Here is a 27,407-nt window from a genome sequence, read left to right on the forward strand (position 1 = left end):
TTAATGAGTACTATGCTTTATAAACATTTTAAATACACGATAATGTTTTTGGTGTATTTACAAAGGACCTATTTCGTAAGAGAGTCATAGTTATTCCCGCCGTTTACCCGCGCTTGGATGAATTACTTCACTTTGACATTCAGAGCAATGGCAGAAATCACATTGCGTCAACACCAATTCACTACCATCGCAATGCTTTGTTTTAATTAAACAGTCAGATTCCCTTCGTCCGTTCCAGTTCTAAGTTGGTTGTTAATTGCCTGCCGAATCAACCTGACGGTCACAGCTGAGATAATCCACGCGAAGTCCGCAGCAAACCACGCATCTCCGTCAGCCCACGCCGAGTCCTCACGCTTCAAGTCTCAGCCCGACAGACCCAACCTAAAGAGCTAATCTTTTTCCAGAACTTACGGATCTATTTTGCCAACTTTCCTTACCTACATTAATCTATCAACTAGAGGCTGCTCACCTTGAAGACCTGCTGCGGTTATTAGTACGACCAGACAAGAAAATGAACCACTCCCTCGGATTTTCAAGGGCCGTCAGAAGCGCACCGGACCCCACAAGAAGTGTGGGGCTTTAACGTTGCATCTCCGGCTACACCGATTTCAGGGTAACGTTGTCCGTTAAAAAGAACAGAGAACTCTTCCCGGGGCTCTCGCCGACGTCTCCGAGTTCGGTTGCGTTGCCGCTTGTGCCACCAGGTGGCAGTATCCCTGTTCTGGTTCGGGGATATTAACCAATCGGTTATCCCCAATTGATATGGCCACAGTCCTGCTGTCCATATCAACTAATACCTTTTGTGGGATCTGATGAGCGTCGACCTTGGCACCTTAACTCAGCGCTTGGTTCATCCCGCATCGCTAGTTCTGCTTACCAAAAATGGCCCACTAAGAGCTCGCATTCGAATGTCCAAATTTAGTTAAGCAAGTTGGACTTCTTACCAATTTAAAGTTTGAGAATAGGTTACGGTCATTTCGACCCTAAGACCTCTGATCATTCGCTTTACCTAATAAAAATGCACAAAGAGCTCCAGCTATCCTGAGGGAAAATGTCGGAGGGAACCAGCTGCTAGATGGTTCGATTAGTCTTTCGCCGCTATACCCAAATTTGACGATCGATTTGCACGTCAGAATCGCTACGAGCTTCCACCAGTGTTTCCGCTGGATTCCCCCCATTCAGGCATAGTTCACCATCTTTCGGGTCCTAACAGATACGCTCTTACTCAAACCTCTCTGAGAGTAGAATAGGTCAGTCGATGATGCAGTCTCCATGAGACTTCTCACCTCAACTGTCTAGGACAGTCTTTACTTTCATTGTGCCTACAGGTTTCGATCACCAGGAGTCTTGCGCACATGTTAAACTCCTTGGTCCGCATTTCAAGACGGATCGGATAGAGCCTTATGATCGTCACCATCCTTAACGTTTAATGTACAAATACCAACACGTGACCGACAGCAGTTTGAGTGCATAGGCGAGCCGTCCACCACAGTCCCATGTCGGACCGAGAAGTTGGTTTGCCAGCAAAGAACACGTTGCAGTGCGATGGTTGTCATCAAACTATGCGAATGCAAGGCTTAAAAACGATAAATTTGTCTACCTTGCTTGCAACCTTATCGCTCCCGTATCGCTCTCGCTCCTGTTGCACCCGTACACATCATGTCCATGTGGATCACGAGCGCGTACGTTGCTGCGTGCATGCAACTGAATCTGACAAACGAATTGCTAACTCTATTCGCTTCCCTTTCAACTGTTTCACGCACTTTTTAACTCTGTTTATAAAGTCCTTTTCATCTTTCCCTCACACTACTTGTTCGTTATCGGTCTCGTGCTCATATTTGGCTTTAGATGGAGTTTACCACCCATTTTGGGCTGCATTTCCCAAACAACCCGAATCTTCAAAAACACCAAACACAAGGAATTTGCCACGTACGGGGTTGTCACCTTCTATGACGTTCTGTTCCAAGCAACTTAGGCAGGCCCGTCGTGCCGAGAAAGTATTTCTCGAGACTACAATTCGCCATTGCAACACAATGGAGATATTCAATTTGAGCTGTTCCCTCTTCATTCGCCATTACTGGGGGAATCCATGTTAGTTTCTTTTCCTCCGCTTATTAATATGCTCAAATTCAGCGGGTAATCTTTCCTGATCTGAGGTTAAAGTGTATGCACATGCACAATTTAGCTTGTCATCACGAGCGTTGCCATTTCATGTTGCCACAACAAGGTTGCAAGTTAAGCTTTTTGCCTTGTTTGTTGCAAGAGGGCTACAAACGTGCTGTACTTAGAAGAACACGACGGCATTAGAATATTGCTATCCCCCACGACACTTTATTCAACTTCCAATAAGACATTGCATCCTGGAAATTAACTTTAATAACCAACACTCAGACAGGCATGCTTCCGGTATAACCAAGAGTGCAATTTGCGTTTAAAGATTCAATGATTCACTATATTTTGCAATTCATATGCACGAGCCAAGAGATCTACCGTTAAAAGTTGTAAACATAATTTGCTTCTATATTTTGTGATCACACAACTGTCAAACATCAAGTTGAATAAAAAATACGCGAGAGGCCAGGAAATGGCAAAGGGAGGCTTATTTGAGTTTGCATAACACATTCTGCTTCCACATTGTTGCTTCCATCAGCCCATTTAAGGACGTAGAAATGTCCACCTCCCATTTAGTTATAAGATTCACAGAGTTTTTCGATTGTGAAGGTAGATTTTAGCAATCTAACACAAGCGAAATGTTATTATATGGTGATGATCCTTCGGCAGGTTCACCTACGGAAACCTTGTTACAACTTTTACTTCCTCTAAATGATCAAGTTTGACCAGCTTCTTGACGTCCGTCGGATGAAACGAAACTCATCTGACAGTGCCAATCTGGAGGCCTCAATACACCATTCAATCAGTAGTAGCGACGGGCGGTGTGTACAAAAGGCAGTGTGATGAACAGTTGTTTTTATTTTGTTTTGTTGTGACGTAGCGCGTGCATTTCACGTGATTGACACTTTGGGATTATCACATAAGGGGGGAGTTGTTGTTGAAAATAAAGAATTCGAGTTGTTGTTGTTGTTGAATTATGTAGTGTTTTTCTTTTGACGACTTCGTTGTAAAAAATAACGATTTTATCATGCAACGTGCATGACATGGCGCCCAACGTGGGGCGGCTTTAACGAAATAAAGTCGCCCATATTCGTTTCTTACGAAAATGTCGACTGAAGACAAGGAAAAATTGGAAAGGCTTCGTGCTAGAAGAAGAGGACATCGCGGAGTGTGTACAAAACTCGAGAAAGAGTCAGTTGAATTGTTATCACAGCCACCACATGATGACCTTGTAGAACGTAGCGAAATCATCGCACAACAACTCGAAAGGAAACTAAAAATATTAAGTGAACTCGACGAAGAAATATTGAACACGTGTGATGTTAATGAAATACAAGGTGAAATCGAGGACTCGGCCGAAATTTCTGATAGAGTTATGAGTATAAAACGAAAAATCGAAAGGTATATTAAATGCGCTAAGAATGACAGTCTCGTTGATACGAATGTCAACGATACCATATCGAACTCGAATTTGACGAACATGTCAAACCCTGGCCAAAACGAAAGTATCGAGAATTCTAACGAAAATTTGGCAAATGCGACGGAAAACTATGGTTTAATCGAAGGTTCAAGTAATCAAGCGACGATCGAAATTGTAAACGAAGGAAATGTAACGAGTGACAACACTACGACGACGGTTCAATTTAAGTCAAATATGCCGAAACTTCCTAAGCTGGAGCTTCCGAAATATGGTGGCAAGGTTACGGAGTGGAGTTCGTTTTGGGATCTGTACGATTCTGCGATTCACAGTAATCCAAACATTTCGAAGGTAAACAAATTCAACTATCTGAAATCGCTTCTCGAGGGAAACGCAGCGAGGGCCATTAAAGGTCTAACATTAACTAATGCCAATTACGACTCAGCTGTAAAAATCTTGAACGATCGCTTCGGGAAAACCCAGCAAACCATAGCAGCTCACATGGATGAAATTTTAAAGATTCAAGCTTGTGCCAACGATAGAACTAGCCAAGTAAGATACATATACGATAAAGTAAGCGTTCACGTACGAGGATTATCGAGTCTTGGCGTTTCTTCTGAACAATATGGTAGTATGCTTATCCCGATTATTATGACTAAATTACCTAGTGACATTCGTCTACAAATTGCCCGAAAATCGTCGGGAGACGTTTGGAAAATTGATGAGTTGTTGGATACAATAAAGACTGAGATCGAGGCACGGGAGATAAGTGAAGGAGTGCAATCAAGTCCACAGCCACAGCATGGAAAAAATTCTGGAGGTCAGCACCAAACACCCAGAATACCTACGGTGAACGCCTTTTCGACTCAAAATACTTCAGGTAAACATATTCAATGTGTTTATTGTAAAGAGCCACACTTTTCGGCATCGTGTGATAGAGTAACTGATGTGAATGATCGCAAGAGTATATTGAGGAGAGACAATCGTTGTTTTGTATGCCTGCGAATCGGGCATCTCAGTAAAAATTGCGAGTCAAAGAAGAATTGTAGACGTTGTCATGGGGCTCATCATCAATCGATTTGTGAAGTGATTAAGCCAAGTTTTACGCCTCCTCAACAAAAGAATGCAAATGATCCCAAACTTTCCCCCACTGGAAACAACCTACCAGAAACCAAGGAAGGAAACAACGTTCGCACAGCTACTATGATTGATGGAGATAATTACTTAACGACGAATACGGCAAAAACGCGTAATCAAGTTCTTCTGCAAACAGCTATTACATACGCCAATGGTGGGAATGGTTCCATTCCTATACCTGTTCGCGTGCTTTTGGACAGCGGTAGTCAGCGCACTTATGTTACAAATTCATTAAAACCCGGCTTGGACTAGTTCCCATCAGAAAAGAAGTTGTTAACTTAAATACCTTTGGCAACCAACATTTCACAAAGCAAAATGCGACTTGGTTCATTTGTCCCTGAAAGGAAAGAATGGAAATCGAATCATAACAGCTCTTTGCTTCCCAAATATTTGCTCTCCATTAACAACGACAATTGATCTCAATCATTATCCTCATCTGATGGAGTTGCAGCTTTCCGATACCAATATCCTCTCTGGACGACAGACGGACAGCAACATCGACATTCTAATTGGAGCAGATTATTATTTTGATATCATGACAGGCGAGATTATAAGAGGTGAAGGTGGTCCTGTTGCGATTAATAGTGAATTTGGCTGGATTATCACTGGACAGATGAATGATGGTGAAACTAATTCGAAATTGTCAAACGTTAATTTAATCATCGAAGATTACTCTTTTTCAAAGGAATTTCCGCTTGACAAGAGAACCCAAATTACATGAATGCTTGAAACGGTTTTGGGAGATCGAATCAATGGGAATCAAAGAATCCAACGAATCACAGGATCAGGAGTTTCTGAAGAATATACAATATCTTGAGGATGAAGGGAGATATGAAGTGAACTTACCTTGGAAAGGGGAATATATTCCAAAATCAGACTGTTACGGTATGTGTTTGAAACGATTACACCAGTTGAAATCTCGTCTCGATAAAGATAAACCCTTATTGCAAGAATACGATACAATTATCAAAGATCAAGTGAAAGGAGGAATTATTGACCCAGTTCTTGTTGCTCATGAAACCGGTTATTTCCTACCCCATCATGGCGTACTTCGAGAAGATAAGGAAACTACAAAACTTCGCGTGGTTTTCGATGGTTCGGCAAGAGCTACTAAGGAAGAGCAGTCACTCAATGATTGCCTCGAAAAGGGACCAAATTTGGTTCCACTTTTATTTGACACTATGATAAACTTTCGAGGCTTCCCCATTGGGCTTGTTGCTGATATCGAAAAGGCTTTTCATCAAATACAAATTGCTCCCGAAGACAGAAAGATGCTGAAGTTTCTTTGGTTTGACGATATTAACAAAGCTCAACCGATGCTAAAGGAATACAAGTTCCGACGCCTACCATTTGGTCTAACCCCAAGTCCTGCAATATTATCTACGGTTATTCGTCACCACGTTTCGAAATACAAGAATGTCGATCCAGAAATAGTCTCCTTATTAATCGAGTCGTTATATGTTGACGATTTCGCTGGAGGAGCTTCTAATGAGGACGAAGCTCTATACATCTATCATAGATCTCGAAAATTAATGAGCGAGGGAGGATTCAAGCTTCGAAAATGGCATTCAAACTCGCAACATGTCCGAAATGTTATCGCGAATGATGAAGATCGACCGTTTGTTGAGGTGGAAAATGAAAAGTGTTCATCATATGTTAAACATATATCAAGTACGATGGTGGAAGACAAGTTAGTAAAAACCCCTTCGCCTCATACAGAGCCACAACCTAAGTCCATATCTCAAGAGAACCGTATCAAAATTCTAGGAATCAGCTGGGATGAGAACAGTGACGAGCTGTGTTATGATCTTGACGAGCTAGTGCATTATGCAAAATCACTTCCTGCAACTAAGAGGTCAGTTTTAAAGCTATCTGCGAAAATATTCGATCCTATTGGCCTTCTTGCACCCTTTACTATCAATATGAAGATGTTGTTTCAAACCCTCTGCTCTTCTGGCAGTAATTGGGATGAAGATCTGTCTGGCAAGGCCTTATCACGTTGGAATTCTCTCGTTCACGACTTAAGGGCTTTAAGTGACATACGAGTACCGCGTTGTTACTTCCATGGTGGATACGATTCATCTCCGATTCATCAGATACATGGATTTTGCGATGCATCAGAATTTGCCTTTGCCGCAGTTGTATATCTACGAACGGAACATAAAAACGGTGAAATTGAAGTGAATTTAATAGCAGCCAAGACAAGAGTCGCTCCTATCAAACGACAGACCATACCACGACTTGAATTGTTAGGCGCAACTACCTTAGCAAGATTAGTCGATTCGATTGTGAAAGCGTTGACTTCAATAAAATGTATCACTGATATTATCTTATGGACGGATTCATTTACCACATTGTGTTGGATTCGAAATCATAAACTGTGGAAGTCTTATGTACAGAACCGCGTAAACGAAATCAGAAAGTTAACTAGTAGTTATAAATGGAGACATTGCCCTGGGGTAATAAACTCAGCCGACTTGCCTTCTCGTGGGTGTTCCGGAAGTGAACTTGTGCAATCTGGAATCTGGTGGAATGGTCCGCAGTTTCTCCAAGATACTGAAGAAAATTGGCCCGAAGATCTTCAACCTGCAAAATTGGATGAGGACCATTGCTACACAGAGATAATACAAAATCCTCTTCCAATAACACATTCCTTGACGTTAACATCGCTTCCTGACCGTAATTGCATCCACTTGGAGAAGATTATTGACCAAGATAGATATGGTACGAAGAACAAACTACTTCGTGTCACAGCACAAATTTTAAGGTTTATCAAGAAATCAAGAAAGCAACTATGCTCTGTTACGTCTGAGTTGAATGCTAATGAGCTACTCGAAGCTGAGAGATTATGGATCCGAAGTATTCAGTCAGCCGCGTTTTCTGACGAGTTACAATGTATTCGAACCGGTCGTAAAAATGTACGAGTTCAACAACTTGGTTTGTTTTTCGATGATGATCAGATTATTCGGTGTGAAGGTCGAATTGCCCACTCTACGTTACCTGATAGTGCAAAACAGCCCATTTTGTTGCCCCCTAAGCATACCTTTTCGAAATTAATTATACGCGACTGTCACAATATAGTACACCACGAAGGAATTAGAGAAACTCTGAATTGCGTTCGAGGAAAATACTGGATCTTGCGTGGTCGAGAGTGCGTCAAGGGTGTTGTGCGTGGATGTATCAAATGCAAGAAATTCGAAGGTAAAGCTTTCCCAGCAGCGAAGGAAGCATGTTTGCCATCAAGTCGAGTAAGCGAAGAGCCTCCTTTTCAAACACCGGTATTGACTTTGCAGGCCCCTTATACGCTAACAATCAAGGAATGGATAAGGTATATATCTGTTTGTTCACTTGTGCCTCCACTCGAGCGGTTCATCTTGAACTTGTTTGTTATTTGTCTGTGCTATCGTTTCTGCAAGCTTTCCGAAGGTTTGTCTCACGAAGAGGTTTGCCGTCTAGACTAATATCAGACAATGCCAAGACCTTCAAAAGTGCCTCAAGGGAAGTTGCTAATATACTGAGATCAACTGACATACAACGCGAACTGGCTTCCAAGGGTGTCAATTGGGAATTTATCATTGAAAAGGCACCTTGGCAAGGAGGATTCTACGAACGAATGATACAAAGTACAAAGAGATGTTTAAAGAAAACTCTCGGTCGATCCTCAATGGATTTTGAAGCGCTTAGAACCATTTTGGTAGAAATTGAGGCTACCATTAACAATCGTCCACTTACATATATCTATGATGACCAAGAAGGAATTTCTTACCCTCTGACTCCATCTCAATTAATTTACGGACGGCAACTTACTCTTACGGCTAGCGATCGACAATTTGAAATCATCAGTACGAATCGAACTCTAACCAGAAAGGCGAAATATCAGAAACGTTTGTTAGATCAATTTATTAATCGTTGGAGAACGGAATATCTTTTAAGCGTCAGAGAGACTTCCCGCTTACTTCATGGAGCACAGAAGGAGAAGATAGCTGTCGGTGATGTTGTTGTGTTAAAAAATGATCTTTCCCCTCGAATTTTGTGGAAATTGGCAAGAGTTACCGAGCTCATAGTAAGTAAGGATGGTGTTGTTCGAGCAGCAAAGGTCTGTGTTGCGAGTACTACGAAGGCTCGATCGTCAGAACTACGTCGTCCAATACAGCAACTGATACCACTTGAGTTGAATATGCCTCCAGCAAATACCGTGGTTCCCAAAACCGTTAGTGGAATTGAGTCTAAAGACGAAAACTCTATGAAAACCCGAAAACGAAGAACGGCAGCCGTGATTGGCGACCTATTGCGACAGTCAAATAGTAAAAACTCGTGAAAATAAATTGATCAATATGATCAACGTCGGGAGTGTGATGAACAGTTGTTTTTATTTTGTTTTGTTGTGACGTAGCGCGTGCATTTCACGTGATTGACACTTTGGGATTATCACATAAGGGGGGAGTTGTTGTTGAAAATAAAGAATTCGAGTTGTTGTTGTTGTTGAATTATGTAGTGTTTTTCTTTTGACGACTTCGTTGTAAAAAATAACGATTTTATCATGCAACGTGCATGACAGGCAGGGACGTAATCAACGCGAGCTGATGACTCGAACTTACTAGGAATTCCTCGTTCAAAATCAAGAATTACAATGATCTATCCCCAGCACGATGATGATTCAAAAGATTACCCCCACCTTTCGGTGAAGGAGCAACTCGTTGCCATCGTCAGTGTAGCGCGCGTGCGGCCCAGGACATCTAAGGGCATCACAGACCTGTTATTGCCTTCCTGACTTTGATTAAACACGCAACAGTCCCTCTAAGAAGTCGAGAGCGATTCGTGAATCGTCTGACCATTTAGCAGATCAAGGTTTCGTTCGTTGACGGAATTAACCAGACAAATTACTCCACCAACTAAGAACGGCCATGCACCACCACCCATAGAATCAAGAAAGAGCTCTCAATCTGTCAATCCTTACTATGTCTGGACCTGGTGAGTTTCCCCGTGTTGAGGCAAATTAAGCCGCAAGCTCCACTCCTAGTGGTGCCCTTCCGTCAATTGCTTTAAGTTCAGCTTTACAACCATACTTCCCCCAGAACCCAAAAATTTTGGTTTCCCATAAGGTGCCAACGAGGTCATCAAATAACACTCGCTGATCCTTAGTCGGCATTGTTTATGGTTAGAACTAGGATGGTATATGATCGTCTTCGATCCTCTAACTTTCGTTCTTGATTAATGAAAACATTCTTGGCAAATGCTTTCGCATTAGTTCGTCTTTCGTAAATCCAAGAATTTCACCTCTGACAACGAAATACGAATGTCCCCATACTGTCCCTATTTATCATTCCTTCGGTTCCAGAAACTAACGAAAAATTGAACCAAAGTCCTATTCCATTATTCCATGCTTATGTATTCAAGCAAAAGCCTGCTTTGAACACTCGAATTTTTTCAAAGCAAACGACGCGTATCCAACAGACACTCAGTTAAGAGCACGCGAAGTATGCGCGAAGAAGGCCAACGCCGACAGTAGGATACCTTGCGGCAGACCGTCGTTGTCGAGCCCGAAATCCAACTACGAGCTTTTTAACTGCAACAACTTTACAACACGCTATTGGAGCTGGAATTACAACGGCTGCTGGCACCAGACTTGCCCTCCAATTTGTCCTCGTTAAGAGATTTAAATTGTACTCATTCCAATTACAAGACTACAAAAAATCCCTGTATTGTTATTGTTTGTCGCTGCCTTCCCACGTCAGGATTGGGTAATTTGCGCGCCTGCTGCCTTCCTTGGATGCGGTAGCCGGTTCTCCGGTTCCCTTTCCGGAATTGAACCCCAATTCCCCGTCACCCGTTGCAACCATGGTAAGCCACTACCTTACCATCAACAGTTGATAGGGCAGAAATTTGAATGAAACATTTCCAGCACAAAGTTAAAAGGCCATGAGATTCGAATAGTTACCATGAATCATCAATGGGTTAAGCGGCCGTGAAGCCGCATTGGTTTTTAATCTAACAAATACATCCCTTCCGCAAAAGTCGGGACTTTTCGCATGTATTAGCTCTAGAATTACTATGGTTATCCAAGTAGTAAGTGGTGCAATCAAATAAATGATAACTGATTTAATGAGCAATTCGCAGTTTCACAGTACAAGTGCTTATACTTAGACATGCATGGCTTAATCTTTGAGGCAAGCATATGATACTGGCAGGATCAACCAGTTAACTTCCATTGCCGAGATAAACTTAGGAACAGCACATGTGCTAGAACCTGTTTTGGTTTATGTTTCTCTCGCATGGAGTTGCTCTACAAAATAAAGAGCAAGTATCCATCTTTTTGCCACGATTTTAAAGTCTCTCATGGCAACTGATGTAAGCATTGACAAGGAAGACATACCATAATGGTTCAATGTGCAGTATGTTAACAACAAATGCAAGTTTGTGAAGGCAGCATGTAGAATTGCCTCCTTTCATATGCTACATTGGTTTAGTACATATTAGTGTCCATTGGGAAGAATGTACAACACTCACAAACCAAGTGAATCACCTCATCTGCGATAAAATTTTTTCACAATTTTGCACGAAAGCAATGAAAGAGCAAGACGAAATTTACGATAAACTGACTGCTGATTCATCACGTCGCGCAAAGTTCGTTTCTCATTTGTACTTATTTGTGAAGCACACTCACCTCACGTTATATACCAAATAACCAATTCCCTTTTCCTAACACTTGGAGGGATAGACACAGAAAGGTCACCGTGACACATTTTTTCTCTCTTACATAGGTTTTCTGATGGTCACCGCGACTCATTTTTCCCCTTTCAGAGGGCCTCTAGATAGTCACTGTGACTTATTCTTCCCCTCTCAGAGAGGCATTCTGATGGTCACTGTGACTCATTTTTCCCCTTTCAGAGAGGCCTCTAGATGGTCACTGTGACTTATTCTTCTCCTCTCAGAGAGGCCTTCTGATGGTCACTGTGACTCATTTTTTCCCTTTCAGAGAGGCCTCTAGATGGTCACTGTGACTTATTCTTCTCCTCTCAGAGAGGCCTTCTGATGGTCACTGTGACTCATTTTTCCCCTTGCAGAGAGGCCTTCTGATGGTCACTGTGACTCAATTTTCTCCTCTTAAAGAGGTGCCTTTGTAGTTAACCATGACATATAGTTTTTTCCTAACATAAAAAAACTAAAATTATAAATTTTAAACATAATATCAGTTGATCAGCTAAGGATTTTAGCTGGTTGCATAAATTTTCAGAATGCAGCAATAGCACTCAAACGTCATTCTTATGAGGTGCTATCACAGTTTAACACAACGCTGATGTGCATATCATCTCACTGTGCATGTGCAGTTTGAGCACTCTTGCTATGTGTACAGGCTCTCATAACGAGGCGTTTACCATTTTTGCATTATGGAAAAGCTTGTCCTTTTAGGTTTGAGCACTCTGCCTACTGTACAATAAAGTCCATACAATGTATAACCGTACATCCTGTGTTTCAATTCAGGAGTCACAATTGCACTACGAGGATAGCAACGAAGTACATTGTTATACACTTTTTATTTAGTTTTACACATGTCATACATATAATAATGTGATTTATTTTGAAGATTTTATCATGGTCAAACATGTGTCCTTGTTACAAAGGCCGTGTATTTAAACATTTTAATGATAGATAATTTTCAACTTAGCTATAAGACACCTTCAGTGTGATTGAATACGATATTTATGTCACACAATGAGATTCTGTGAAATATATAAGATACAAATTGATACAGTTGAGGTGTTACAGGGACCACAGAGAGGTTTGAAAAGTGGGGGAGGGGGCAAAAGAAGGTGGCAGAATCGGATTGTTGTTGCAAGTATAATAAATTTGTTTTTGACAGTTTTATCGATAATCATTCAATATACAAAAATTGTTTGATTTCGTGTGTTCAAACTGAGTGCCCTGGCACGGTGTTCAGGCACAGGCAGCAATGTGAACACAAAGTTTTGATGGTGCTTGTGTATAAGTGCCCGGGTCTGGGCACCACGAAAAAGGTATTACCCAAGTACGGTGCTCAGGCACGGGCACCAACGTGAACACAAAATTTTGATGGTGCTTGTGTCTAAGTGCCCGGGTCTGGGCACCACGAAAAAGGTATTACCCAAGTACGGTGCTCAGGCACGGGCACCAACGTGAACACAAAATTTTGATGGTGCTTGTGTATAAGTGCCCGGGTCTGGGCACCACGAAAAAGGTATTACCGAAGTACGGTACTCAGGCACGGGCACCAGTGTGAACACAAAATTTTGATGGTGGCCACTTATAAATGCCCAGGTCTGGACAGCACAAAAAGATGTTTTACCCAAATACGGTGCTCGGCACGGGCACCGATGTAAACGACGACACCTGAGTAATTGGTAGAGAAAGGCATTCATTCAGCACATGGTTTTAAAACTTGTTTACAATGAAAAACATGAAATTATAAACAGACGAAATTAGTCGGTACTACGTAGTGTGAACAACCTGCAGATTTTTTCCAGAACCAGGGTATCGTACTCCGGCAATCAGTCTGAACGTGCTATAATTGATCAATCTAACGTCAATTAAAAAATGAAGGTGGAACATAAGTGAGACATGAGATACTGTTAAACATCCATACTTATCAAATGTAAGTATTTTCCTGGAGCTGATTTTTATACTTTTACACTTTACAAAGCAAGAGATATTGAAAAAAGTGTGTGTATGGGGGGGCGGGGGGAGGTCGCAATTGCTCCCCTTCTCCGCGGCCCCTGCTGATACTCACACTCAATAGATAATTTACAAATTATTAGTGATTAGGGACAAGATTAAGGATGTGCCTAGCACAAGTGCGTAGTTAGGGAAAGGGAGAAAATTAAAGTTGGAAAATACTATTAAAATGTTGGACTTGTTTGTTCAGGTCTGGTTTGTGTTGTCGTATGTGTAGGGTTTGTTTGAGTTTGAAAGTGAATGAAGTGTTAGCAGTGTTAGAGAAGCGTGATGAAGTGTATTTATATTTGCTTTCAGATTTTGTTATTTGTCAACGTGGAGTTTTTTTCGGAGGTGGTGTGTTCTTTGATCCATGTGGCAAAATTTCTGTGGGTTTCATGTATGTAACAGCTGTATCATATTTCTATCTTAAATCTGCGACTAAGATGGCTTGTAGTGAAGTCGAAACATGTCTGTCATGAAAATTACAAAAATGAACAATATTGTCGTTTATTTGTTTACAAAATATTACTAAAAATGAACATCACGGTAATCAATATATGCAAATATATGAGATTAAAGAGGTTTGAGATAGAGACGAAAACACTTGTATAAAAAGATATTAATTTAGGCAAAAACGTTTCAACTTTTTGGCTCTCCATTAGACGCAACATACAGTGGTGCTGGCAGGATTTTTTGGGGGGGGGAGGAGAGTAACACCTCCAAAATGTCACATACAATGTATAACGCAATGTTTTATTCAACTGAAATTTTCAATTAACGTTTACAGAAACCTCAGTATGTGAAATATATTATTGGCAGTCGTCCTCCTTGTCGGAGCCTCTGACAACATATTAGAATTAAAAATCACATAAAAAAAGAAAAAGCTCTCATCTAGGAAAGCATTTATAGAGTACTTAAAACATGCATATTGAATATTATCAAACGTAAAAAACGTTTTAGTGAAAATAACAACTAATTTGGGACATTGTATAGTTTCATGGAATCCTAATTTGGCTACCTTCGTTTAACATAAAAAAATGTTGGTATGACTAAGCTGTAAAATGTTTGTGAAGATCGGGTCTTGTCTTCAAGTCAGTCGACCTTATGATTTTGTGCACCAGAAGAGGCAGTTCAGGAAAACGTTGCAAGAAATATTCTACATAATTGCCTTCCTTGAATAAACGCAACAGATGTTTACGAGGTACAACGTGCCAATGGTCATTCACCTTTCTTATAAATCTTAAACACCTTGCCAATGTATCCTGGTAAGTCAGAGTTTTCTCTTTGCCTTTCATTTTAAAGGTGCTGAAAGTTTTCAAGACATCATCATCGATACGCGTCATCCATTCCATGGGATCATACAATTGCGCAACAACATCTGAATTTGGAGAACTTTCACCTAGTGATTGTTTCATTTCCGGTTGGTTTCCCATAGCACATAGCAAGCTAAATTTCTTTTCAAGGGATAGTAGATAAGGGTGTTTTAACGCCTTTTTGGCAGATGGCCTGTCTTCTGGTGAATGTTGTAGCATCCATGAAAGAAGATCTTTAAGTTCAACATCATAGATTTCCATCAATCCAACAGGGTTTCCATCTAACAAGTTTTTCAGTCTATCTTCTCGACGTCCAAAAGGATGTTTCCCTTTTGTTGCAACATAATAAGCCACCATTCCAGCATTCTAAAATATATAAAAACATAACAGTGTCAACAAAAGATTTCTAAAAAATTTGGAGGTAATTTGCAAAGGGTTATATTTTTACACCCACCATTACATCAGACTCTGGTTTGTATCGTGCTTTATCAAATGCCTCTTCATCAACAACGTACGACTCAGGAGCAATCCAATACAGAGTTCCCTTAGTAGCATCGCTTAAATGTGTCTTACGGCCTTTTTCCAATATTAGACTAATACCAATGTCAGCTATCAGATATTGTCCTTGCGCATCTCGAAGAACATTAGATGGTTTTAAATCACGATGAAGAATAGGATTTGGCTCGCTATGAAGATCAGCTAATCCTTTTAAAATTTGCTTGAGAATTTTAGGAAGAGATTTTTTAAGATCTTTCAAAGTAGAAGATTTTACAAAACTCTCCAGCGATTCTTCACATAGGTCAAGTATCAAATAGACATATTCAGTTCCGGTATCTTCTTCAAAGTGGTAATAATTCACAACATATCTCGACCTCTTAGCTTTGATTTCATTTAAAATTTTCATTTCTTTCACTGCTTCTTTGGTACAGTTATCTCGATGTACTCGTTTCACTGCTTTTCCATAACCATCCTTTTTCAGTCCAAGATAAACACGGGTTTCATTATTTCCTTTGCCAATGCAAAACTCGTCCGAGAAAATTACACGTACGCCGTTCACACATATAACATTTTTATCTGGGTGGCGTCCATACTTAATTAATTTCAAGAACATCTCTTTGTGCTTTATTGATTGATCAAAATACTTCCATTCTTCCAACTGCAATTCTAAAAATTATATAAAAGTATTACATTTAGGGATAAGGGATAAAAATAATCAAACATGTGGAAGTGAGCTGAAAGTAATTTATTGCACACAAGATTCGAATACGTGCGAATAACATAATAGTATAGGCTCGGCTTTTTGGTATATTATACGCAGTGCGTATCTAGTTTTATTATTTTTCAACGTTGTCGTCATTGATTTCTATTAAACTAATGGATATAAAAGTAGAATGCAGACTTAGGTTTGTCAGTTGAAATAAAGCAAGCAATGTGTATAGAAACTAAGCTATGTAGAAAAAAACTAGGACGCAGACTTTGGATTGTCGGTTGAAATAAAGCAAGAAATGTGTATAGAAACTGAGCTATATGATTTGATTTACAGCATTTGAAATTTAAGCCGCAAAGAAAGTTGCACTAGAGGGACGCGAGCATTGTGGATGGATATTAAGAGTGCTCAATCAAAAATGGAAAATCTCAACGTTATTACTGTATTTAAGCAGGCGAAAGAGTTAAGAAAGTTTGTTTCCTGATATTTGTAGTCATTATCATTAATGTTTAACAACGTAAAAGGCATTCATTTGATGACGCATGTTAGTAAAAAGAATGACTCCCAACACCCCCATCCTAGACGACCCTATAAAAAGAATTTCTGTGTCAGTTACATACCTGTTTCTTGTCTTTCGACGTCGTTGTTCTTGCTTTCTTTTTCTTCTAAAATATTAAAAAATCACAATTTTTTTACTATTGCAAACAATTATCTAAAACGAACGCCCTGGATTCAATATAGTAAACCCAGTTTTGATCTAGATAAAAACAAACTGTTTCAACGACCACAAAAACTGCAAACATTTATATTTCCTTAAATTATCATACAAAACATAAAATGTGATCTTTTATCTTCTCTGCCTGAAAAATTATTACCAATGACAGCAACTACCAGGCTGTGTAAACTGCAATACAGTAGTTTACACTTTTCATTAAAGAACTTGAACTTAAGCTATAAAATTTTCATTTACACAGTGAAAGAAAAACCCAAGAAAAATTCCAGCGTATTAAAACACGTTTGAAAAAAATTTGTGCCTTCTTTAAAGACTTAAAATGTCATTTTTCGTTGCAACGTGTTTCACGATCCACTGTGATCGATCATCAGGTGATTAAACAGTTAATATAATTAACAAAGAGATGAAATTTAGCCGTTGTCTGTTCAGTTATAGACACACGGGTATGACGTCATTTGTGAAAAGCACTAAAAAATTCTCACATTTAACTGGTAAATAGGAAGAAAAGTTGTTTTTGTTTTTTCACTACTTGGAAATTTGAAAAAGTCATGATTGAAGAACATTTAGCAATTTCTTCTGTTCATATTGAATCTTTAGTGATTCTTATTGAATTTCTTTCACCGTTTATTCTTAATTCATCAATCCATCCAATTTAATTCTTGCAAATGTTATCGTACATATTTAATACTTATATGAATGTTAAATAAAGCTATGATATCTGTTTCCTCCAATGGATTTTCAATAAATGGAATACATAAAAAGGTGTTGCTATAAAATAAGTTCATTGGTAAAGTTGAATGTAAGTTGGCGCTATTTAACATTTAGAACGTGTTATTGACATTAACATCATTCTTATAACTTTTGTTTTCCCTTTAATGAGCAATAAATGCTCAAATTTAAGTTTCCTTTTTTCTTCTGATCTCAGGAAAATTCAAACGATTCCGTCTAGTTTTCATTCCGAATGTTGTTTACCGATTTCACACAGTTGTTATATTTTGTCTTCAATGTAAAAGGCTGACAGAAAAAAGAACGTAAATAAACGATCTGAGCTTTTTTCAAGATGCCTTCATTGATTTAATATCCGCTTAGTAATTATCTAAAAAACAACCATTCGTACGTAAACTTACAATTATCTTTATTTTGTATCACCTGATGATCGATGCAAATGATCATAAACAGAACATGGAATATACAGAAGGCTCACTTGTGTCTGAGGCTTTGATGTTTTGTCCTCGCCTATGTTGTGCCGTGCATATCGGCAGCCATTATTCCAGCAAGATATTCAGAGCTTTTCACTTGTTTCGAACCACTAAAATGATATGACGTCATTTCTTATATTGAAATATTGTCGATTTCATTATGAAGAAATGACGTCATGTAATTGAAGTCGTTGGAAACAAATGAAAAATCTTAAGTGTCTTGCTGGAATGATGGCGGACGTGAGGACGCAGCGCACACTTGAGTTAGCCTTCTGTATGATTTTTATTCTGTTATATTGTGGTGAATATTACATTTTAGGAAATGATAAGTTTCTTAATAAGCGCTAATAACGGTTTTTGCTTTAGTATTAAGCACTTTTCTCTGCAGATAAAATAATACAAATTACAGTCGAATTACGATTCAAGAGAAAATATTGATGTGTACTCATATTTATGTCGATGACGATAGTATTCATTTATATCGCTTGAGTATTTCACTTTGATCTTGTCGGATGAAAATAAAGCAAGTTCTATTTCTATCGATTTTTTAGATAGACGGATCAGACTATCAGAAACTCACTTTTTATATATGTTAAGACGATCCGTTTTTTAGGATCCGAAAAAAGTCGGATGGTGTGAACGGACCTTCAGTAGTTAGTTGCCCCGTCATTGACGTATTAAATATTCATTGTTAAAAATGCAGCATAAATCTTTTTATCATACATTTAACAAAGTGCGTACAGGATTTTGTAAATTACAATGTATAATTCAATTAAACATAAAAATTATAGCTTAACTTAGCGATAACTTAATTGGCCACGATGTAGTCTATAATCGCTCATCTTTTATTGTAGCTACTTTTTTGAGTTTTTTTCTTTTTTACATAAAGATATTGAGGATTTATTAGCAAATATTAGAAGAAATTAACATTTCAATGTGAAATCTTACATAAAGTATTACAGTTGTTATAAAGTAAAAAATGTGATATAAATAGAGTGTTTTTACAAACACTGCTCTACAAAAACAGGAGGAGGGAGATTACACTAAAAGACGATTGATTACCAACATGAAAAATGGTTTAGTAGTTTCAAGTGGTTTTAACACAACATAAAGTAACGTGAGGACGTACGAGCTGAGCCACAAATGATAACAGGAACTGGACTTGAGGATAAGAATCCATAAATAAAAATGCCTTTAAGATCAGTCAATGTTTCAAGTTTTCCTGAATGATCACAACTATGAATACAGTTATTATCAAGACACTCTTCAATTATGAGAAATTTGTTCAGACCAAAGTGATAGAAAAAATCGTTAATAAACAATGTATCCAAATTCACTTTCGACTTTAAACAACCCTCCATTGAATAGATGTACAGAGAACCATAGTCAGCTAAAATGATTTCGTTCTCATTGGTAACAGCTATCCGTTGCACAGGATATTCTATTAGCTCAACTGTAAACTGCTTTATCAATTTTCCTTGCAAGTCATAAACAAACACACATTTATTATATTTATCGTAAAGCACGATGTTTTCTGCTGACACAAATAAAAACAAGAACATAAAGTTTTCGTCAGTAAAATCCAAGGATATTTCACTTTTAACAAGAAAATGAGGATCCAACACCACTAGATGAAAGTTAGAGGACGTTACTCGATAGACAAGGATGTACATGTCATCATTTTTATCTATAAAGCTTCCCATTATCAAGTCAGATTCAGGAAATTCATAGACGATTTCATCATCAGCATCTTTTCTCATAATCTTGATTAACTTGCTCTTTAGATCGCAATAAATTAAATCATTGCTACTGTTGCAATGAACATGTCGTCTATAGATATCCCTTTCCAATTCCAATTCATTTGGACCTTGGACTTCACTGTCCCAAGAATTTCTCTGCGAGATTTCACGCCAACCCAATATTGGATTAAATTGTTTGTTTTTTAGTTGAATGGTCGGCCAATCTAAAGCCATATGATAGGTTTTCCCAAACTTCATAATAAACTGATAGAATAAGCGGTTAATAAACATCACTGATCGTACATTTTCTACACGATCGTTTTTATTAAATAATGACTTTGGACCACCATTGATGTAAACATTAAATATCTCACGAATAGCAGGTAATGAATGAAGTTTATCCAAAAATGAGAAACAAAATGTAATGGCCATTTGTGGACGTTCCATGCATTCCAAAATGGTTGAAACAACTCGAATTTTGGCAGCAAAGATTCTATCTTCAATTGACAAACTTTCGTTATTGAATGCACGGGTTGCTTCTTTGCTAGCGTCTCGAAATCTTACGACAGCGGTTTTTAATTCAACAGGACTTTCAATGCTCAATGTCTTAAAAGCTTCATCAAGTTCGTGCTCTTGATCAAAGTCTTTAGATATTTCACTGCTTTGGTTGCTTGAAATCAACGACGCGTCAATTTGACTTCCTTGAGTTAAATTTCTCAATCTTTTCTGTTCTCCCTCTTTTAGATGTGCAGAGTTCTCGATACAATCAAGTAAAAGGCGAATTCCTTCGTCTAAGAAATCATAACTGCTGAGAAGATCTTTTCGTGACAGTCCGTCTAGTTTAGTTTTAATATCATTCAATTCTCTCACAACAAATTCTCGAAGCTTCGCATCCGTAACATCACCGTCTTTACGATTTTCTGCTGTTTTATCTCGTACTTTGTTACATATTAAACCAACAGTCGATTTTAATATGGTAGAGATAAACGAAGACATATTTATTAAAAGTTAATGTGATCTGATCTACAATATCCTGTAGATAGGTTTGTTTATATATCAGATGAGTTTCTCACACGTCATATGATTTCGCAGTTGGTTGGTTTTATGTTATGTTGTTTTCCACATAAACAATGTTTCAAGTATGCAATACACGTGAACAGCATGTGAAACACCATTGACAATACACAAAATTTACCACACTTTTAACCGAAACGCCTTAAAAAGGCTTGGCTAAAAAGTTAAGTGGATGGACTAACACCATTTATAATATTTTATACATTTAATGCCATGAACGTAAAACTTAAAAAACGATAGACATAAAATTTTCTTTTTTGTTACAGTACTTACTCACTCAATCACTGACTCATCATTTATATTGACAAAGCTGATTATTTTTTCTTCATACAAAATTCAACATTAAAGCACTAGTTTGTTTTATGTTATGGGTTTCTCCACATAAACAATGATTCAAATATGCAATAAACGTGAACAGCATGTGAAACACAATATTGACGCTGCTAAAAACTCGCCGCTCTTCCGAACCTTAGACAAAATGTTACTGAGTGATTATAAAACCATAATAATAATACGCATTATACGCATTGCTCACACTTTGTATTTAAATACATAAATTAATCGCAATCAGCATTGAACTTCGGCAATAAGGTCCTATTTCAAATTTACAATGTATTGAAAAAAATAACATCAAAAACACTACAAAATGTGTCTGTCCAAGCCAAATAATTGTACAATACTGTTTTGTTAACATTACTCGCTCATGCGGAAGTAAATGTGCTTTTGATTATCGGTTGGAAAAACGAAACGTTTGAAAGACAAATTGTTGACGTTGTAGTATTTATCTCATAAATTAATTTTTATTAAAAATGGCACGATTGATAGCTTCAAGCCTAAGAATTATGAAAAAAATATTTTTTGGGATTCAGATTGACTGTCTTTTAAGCTGTCCTGTCACATAAGCTGTCCTATCAAGATGAACTTGGCTATGAACTAAAGTCAATATGTTGTATTTCTGTAGCATTAGCTGTTTGTTATTTTTTGCCATTGTTGTTGTTGACAATTTTAATAAAGTAAGAATATGTTTTCTCTTTAACATTAAAGATATTGATAAAACTTGTTTACTTCGATGTTTTTGAAAGTTTGATGCTCATGACATTAAACATATATAGCATTATCTAAACTGTTTACATTTCATTAAATTTTATTGCCCATATGTGCGCTCTTCGTGCGTATTTTTTCTACATACTATTTTACATTTGACTGTCAAATCGGATATAAAGCACTAGTAGTATTTTGCTGATTAGAGACTAGCAGTACTTAAAGTTACAACAATATTGTACAGGGTGTCCCCGAAAAAAATGGAACCCGCATAAGTTAGTTCACTGAATCCTCTGAAATTATTAAGCACAGTAATATCTCTAGCATTCAAATGTCAAAACATTGCATGAACGCAAACACAAAACATGATGAATTCACATCAAATCTTTTTGCTTCAAGCTAACAGTGGGAAAAGTATGTAATAAAGTCCCAGCTTTAGTTGGATGAAATTGAATTATTGTTAAATTTTCCACAATCGTTCAAGTCAACAGCTCTCATGCTTCATCTAATTTCAAACATATAAAAGTTTTCAAAGGTCGATTTTTACATTTCATGAAGTCATTATCCTCCTTTTCATCACCATCATCATCATCTTCTATTTCACATAAAACATATGCAAAGGGCTGCCAATTTTCTTGTTTATCCAAAAAATAGACAAGTCTATCAGAATCACTATTTTTTAGAAATTGAGAGTCACTTTTCATCTTGACTGCATTTTGAAAAATGACTTCTCTCTCCGTTTCTTCCTTGTCTACATTCGTGTATTTTGTCAAATGCGAAAAACACCGTTCAATTATAAAGCCCATACTGTGATTATTTATACGAACTTTCACAGTTTCTTCCCTGATTTCAATTCTTTTGTAAAGCTCTCCATTCGCTCGATTTAAATTAAAGGCAAAACTCTTCTCCCCAAAATCATTTACGTATTTTCTTACATCAGGTAAATTTGATAAATATCGAATCTTTGGATTTTTGTAAGGTTTACGCCTGATTTCGATGAATTTCGATGCTTCCCATTCAAATGTCTGGTCGATTTGATTCTTTAAATCTTCATCTGACCTTTCTTCATAACCATCAACTGTGATATATAAATGAGGATAGGATATAACTTTGTTTTTTATAACTGTTCCATAGTTGCCACATATCCACGATAAACTTTAAAATAGAATATGACATAATATAAAGCTTCTATAAACAGTGCAACTATAAGTATCTATACAGCTTTTTTACCCATTAATACACCCATTTTTCCTATTTTACAGCTAACAAATACGATGAAAAAAAGAATTTTGTTTTGCCTATTCCTAAACATACCTTTTAAACTTTTCATGTACGTCTTTTTTAATGTTGTAACGTTCATCAAGAAATTGACTTTTGAAATTAAATTCTATGAAGAAATGTTGAATAATTGTTGAGCATTAACGATTTTTTAAAATGAGGGAAGGCAACTAAAATTTTAGCAGTCGTTAAAATTCAGACTGGCCTCACTATCAGTTTCCTCAGTATCTAGACTAGTGTTACTATTGGTTACCTCAAAATCTAGGCTAGACTCAGTAGGAGTTACCTCAATATCTAGGCTAGCCTTACTATTAGTTACATCAGTAACCATGCATGCCTCGTCGTTGTTTATCTCAGTATATAGTAATTTCAATTTGAAAGTAATTTTGCTCTGTAACAGAGTGTACACAAAGTAAGAAATGAGAACGACTTGGGTATTGTGAAAATATTTATCAAAGAATGTAGAATTGTAATTGTATCACTTATATAGGATGCAAAAAAAAGACAACCGCTTTAAAACCCATACGACATCAAAAATCAAAACAAATGATCTTAAATAATTATTTTCTACAAGATATGCAGCTTTAACACGCGGACTAAAAGTTGGTAAAACGTCTGTGTCACAGTCTACAGTATAAACCACGTCATATCTACGTCTATGCTTACAATTCCATATAACGTCACAAACTCCTACCCAGGCTTTTTTGAAGAACTTACCTTGCTCATACAATGAATCATTCCGATTTATCAATCTTGTAGCTTTCGTACGGAGTGACGTAGTTTGCTGGTCCTTTACCAGTACTCCATCGACTATTTCCTCTTCGAAAATATCTGCATCTTGTCCTATGTCCATATCTTCAAGACGTCCACCATCAGAGATCTTCTCTTTACCTGTTGATTGCTCATTTTCAAAAGAAAACACTTCCTTATCACTTGATGATATGACAGGATTACGCGTTTTGCCTATGACAGAAATTGAATTAAAAAACTGTTTCTTTCTATGTCATTCTCTACATCTATGTTCATGTACATATCACGTGCTAACCTCGTACCCAGACTTTTTCTTAAGCTCTTACCTTGCTCAGTCAGCTTTAATCGAGGTCTCCAACCTTTGATGAACCCCATCAGCTTCAAACGTTGATTGGGAGACATATTAAATGACTTCAAATCGGAGTCTGTGAGTTTCATTAGCATTATTCCATCGATTAATTCCATTTCGAAAATATTTGCATATTGTCCCATTTTCAAACCTCGTAAAATATCCGCTACGGCAACGACACTAAGAGCTGATAGATCCTGTGGTACGTTACCAATGAATTTGTAAGAACGTTCTGCAATGGGACGATTGGGAACAACGAGTGGTAGCATGGGGACGTTATGCGGATCTTCCTCAGACTTTATAAGAGCTTTGTCACGGGAAGACGAGTCAGATGAGTCTACCTCATTTTTATCATTCAAACGTTTCATCGTTGATGCTGAAGATTTCTCAGAATGCTTAGGTGCATCGAGATGGGTGTCTTTGTCAAAGTTTTTACTGGCTGATGTGTCTTTTTTTGCGTTTTCAGGCGACGACTTTGAGATATCCATAAAAGGATCAGTGCCAGAATTATGCTGGAAAGCAAAAAAAGAAGAGGATATGGGGTGGACAGTAGTAGATGGAAGGATATTAGAAACGTTTTCATAGATTGAGTCTTTGGATTTTTCCTTCGTAGCTGCGAGTTTGTGGTTTCCAATTTTGCTTCGTTTTGGTTTCTCCATCAATGTGTTTTCATGATAGATTCCATCGACTGAAGAACCTGCTAGAACTGACTTTTTAAAAATATTCATGTCAGTCGATGGCTGTAAGTAAAAGCTTTTTTTCTTTCGTCCTGATATGTCTTTGAGTTTACGTTGAAACCCATCAACTTCATCAAACACTTCTTCATTGCCAGAGTTCGGTGTTGATATAGCTTCATCGATGTCAGAATTCTCCTCAATATTTTCATCGTTTCTTGTAGCAAGATTTGATGGGAAACTTGAATAAAAAGAAGGATCATTTTCCGAAGATACAAATTTATCCATGGTTGTATCTTTTTCTTTAAGAATTTCATCTTCATAGATCTCTTCTTCATTTGATGATTCAACACTTTCGACTGAAAATGTTTTTTTATCACTTGATGGTATGACAGGATTGAACGTTTCGTCTATAACAAAATTAGAAATATGAAACTGTTTTAAAATTTTCACTATGTCAAAAAAATTAAATCATTTAAAATTTTCAATTGAAAACTTTATGTTTTCCATGTCCCATTTGCAAGCAGATAGTTGACAAAAACGATCTGCTTCCATCTTTTTTCCGATCCAGGCTTTTCTAATCTCTTACCTTGCTCATTAAATAAATCATTTTGATTGAAGAAAACGGGTCTCCAACCATTTACAAATTTCATCAATTTGGTGCGATGTAAGGCAGTCATATTAAAAGACTCCAAATCGGAATCCGTGAGTTCATTCAGCAATCTTCCATCGATTAATTCATCTTCGAAAATATTTGCATATTGTCCCATATTCAAATTTCGTAAAATATCCGCTACTTCATTGACGCTGATGTCCGACAGATCGAGTGGAACGTTACAAATTAATTTGTAAGGATAGTCAGCGTCTGCCAATATGGACAACAAAGAACTGGATGTCTGATAAACGGAGTCAGATGAGGGTATCTTGTTTTCAAAATTCGAACTTCTCATTATAAATGCTGGCGATTTCTCATAAAGGTCAGTTGTATCATAATTCTCTTTTGTCGCTTGAAACAGATTTTCCACTCGTTGTGGAGGAAAGGTTGGCCCATCAACCATATCTAGCCCTTCTTTGTCCTCAGGTTTTGACAAAAATATTGATTTATCGATGATGTATTCCTTGATAACGTCATAATCGAATTTATGGATTTGATCTTGACGTCTGATAAGCAATGTTTTGTAGGTGTTCATAAATTTCACAACATCAAAACGATCATTTAGTCCATTTACAATGTCTGTATAATGCTTTGCGCCATTATCAAAGCCATCAGCAACAACAAACTTAATGTCTAAATCTTTTGGTATTTCAAAACAAAATTTCAGGTGCTGATCACTGCTTACTGTCGTGGCTATAACAGTGTCACAAGGGCTTGGTTTCAATAAGCTATATGTAAACAAAAATAGTTTTCGAATATAAACAGCAAATAAGGTGTAATGACTTCATACCTTGCTTTGCCTGAGCTACGCTGAAGTACAAAATAGGGAAATAAAAAACTAATCTTGGTGATGTATAAAGTACACCGTGCCTGCGTTTTCAATTCATAAAGGACAAACCTTTTTATCTCTGTGTCTTCAGCTTGGAATATGCTTGAATCTCTGATAGCATGGAGAGTAAGGACTTGTCCATAACGAATGCTAGCGCTGTGTTCACCACCATCATAACCACGGATAACTTTCACAACTTGTGGAAGTGAAAAAACGTCAACAAAATCTTTTAAGGAGTATGAATCCTCTGTCCATTGTAACGTATTTAGTATTTCATTATCAACTTTTGACGTCGTTTCCATTTTAGGGTATTCTATCTGCCCCTGTTTAAAGAATTCCTCGACTGTTACTTTGATTAAAATTCATCAATGTCAGTTTTTTTCACTGGTCTGGACTCAATTTTACTCCTCGCTTTCGTAAAAATGATGACACTGAAAAATGCCAGTTAGATTACTTCCAATGCAAGGCAATAATAGGGGATATGAAATGCTTCAAAGCTCTGAAATAGGATTTGCTAAACCGGTTTACTAAACTCAGTTTGTCAAACTCTTTGTTTTATAAAATTACAATTACCATGGCAATAGTCAATAGTTCAGTTCTTGCGCAATATGAGATTTGCTTATGCTGAGAAATGAATTTTTGAGTTTGTGGGTGGAAAAGCAGAAGTTGAATTATTGAAGTTAACAATTATACATTTGTTAAAGGAAATGAACCCTGGGAAAACTAAACAATTTCAGAAGTTAGTTAGTGAAGTAATTAGCTATATTATTATTGGCATATCGGCATCGGTATAGAAGTAGAACAGAACAATTTTTCTCATTTGTGTAAAGACGTATAACTATAAAGTATTTGGGAATAGAATCATTAAATGTGAAATACCTATAACTAACTAAAATAACAAAATATATTTACCCGAGATTTCACAAGTGGACGAGTCAAAGTATACGTTAAAGGCTTGCCAAAGGTTTTGCACTTCCAACGTCACGGAATAACTAACTTTAAAAGGTAAACGATTCATCTAGAGCTATGTCTTACAATATAATCATTGATCCAAATCAAAACATATAAAAATTTCATGGGTTGAGGAATGTAGATATTATAATGACTTATTACGCTTCTCTATTCTTTGACTTGACTGAGATTTTAAACACATAAAATATATTTTGTGTTTAAAATTTTAAGGGTAAAAAGTGTCGTCCCTTTTCGACC

At 37.5% G+C, this 27,407-nt stretch overlaps 3 protein-coding genes across 4 annotated transcripts; all 3 read right to left on the bottom strand.

Moving 5' to 3' along the window:
- Positions 1-227: 227 nt before the first annotated feature.
- LOC124451278 lies at positions 228-27,237 on the bottom strand. 2 transcript variants are annotated; one of them, XM_047001902.1, is made up of 7 exons: positions 27,111-27,237; positions 26,268-26,521; positions 25,304-26,097; positions 24,512-25,124; positions 9,457-9,461; positions 6,369-6,376; positions 228-307 (listed from the first exon to the last, which is right to left on the bottom strand). In XM_047001902.1, exons 2-7 carry the CDS (start codon positions 26,498-26,500, stop codon positions 281-283), a joined length of 1,680 nt encoding a protein of 559 aa, XP_046857858.1. In that variant the 5' UTR covers positions 26,501-26,521; positions 27,111-27,237; the 3' UTR covers positions 228-280. The 2 variants fall into 2 exon arrangements, with proteins under 2 accessions (XP_046857858.1, XP_046857857.1); XM_047001901.1 differs by having other exon boundaries at positions 26,268-26,629.
- On the bottom strand, positions 18,519-20,882 carry LOC124451280. The gene has a single exon (XM_047001904.1). It carries the CDS (start codon positions 20,542-20,544, stop codon positions 18,907-18,909), a length of 1,638 nt encoding a protein of 545 aa, XP_046857860.1. The 5' UTR covers positions 20,545-20,882; the 3' UTR covers positions 18,519-18,906.
- Positions 21,654-24,500, bottom strand: LOC124451283. Its single transcript, XM_047001906.1, has 4 exons — positions 24,018-24,500; positions 23,659-23,904; positions 22,978-23,050; positions 21,654-22,818 (listed from the first exon to the last, which is right to left on the bottom strand). The coding sequence occupies exons 1-4, from the start codon at positions 24,406-24,408 to the stop codon at positions 22,158-22,160; spliced, it is 1,371 nt and encodes a 456-aa protein (XP_046857862.1). The 5' UTR covers positions 24,409-24,500; the 3' UTR covers positions 21,654-22,157.
- Positions 27,238-27,407: the final 170 nt, after the last annotated feature.

This window comes from Xenia sp. Carnegie-2017, unplaced genomic scaffold (assembly GCF_021976095.1).
Source record: "Xenia sp. Carnegie-2017 unplaced genomic scaffold, XeniaSp_v1 HiC_scaffold_24, whole genome shotgun sequence".
Classification (NCBI taxonomy): Eukaryota; Metazoa; Cnidaria; class Anthozoa; order Malacalcyonacea; family Xeniidae; genus Xenia; species Xenia sp. Carnegie-2017.

Bases quoted from the DNA above. Each gene is read 5' to 3' on its own strand.
- LOC124451280 (XM_047001904.1), bottom strand. From the start codon at position 20,544: ATGTCTTCGTTTATCTCTACCATATTAAAATCGACTGTTGGTTTAATA.
- LOC124451278 (XM_047001902.1), bottom strand. From the start codon at position 26,500: ATGGAAACGACGTCAAAAGTTGATAATGAAATACTAAATACGTTACAA. The intron at 26,098-26,267 runs GTTTGTCCTTTA...GTTTACATATAG, and splicing joins GAAGACACAGAGATAAAAAG to CTTATTGAAACCAAGCCCTT. The intron at 25,125-25,303 runs GTAAGAGATTAG...ATTTTGTTATAG, and splicing joins TGATTTATTTAATGAGCAAG to ACGAAACGTTCAATCCTGTC.
- LOC124451283 (XM_047001906.1), bottom strand. From the start codon at position 24,408: ATGAAACGTTTGAATGATAAAAATGAGGTAGACTCATCTGACTCGTCT. The intron at 23,051-23,658 runs GTAAGTTCTTCA...ATTTCTTCATAG, and splicing joins TGATTCATTGTATGAGCAAG to AATTTAATTTCAAAAGTCAA. The intron at 22,819-22,977 runs GTATGTTTAGGA...TCTATTTTAAAG, and splicing joins GTACATGAAAAGTTTAAAAG to TTTATCGTGGATATGTGGCA.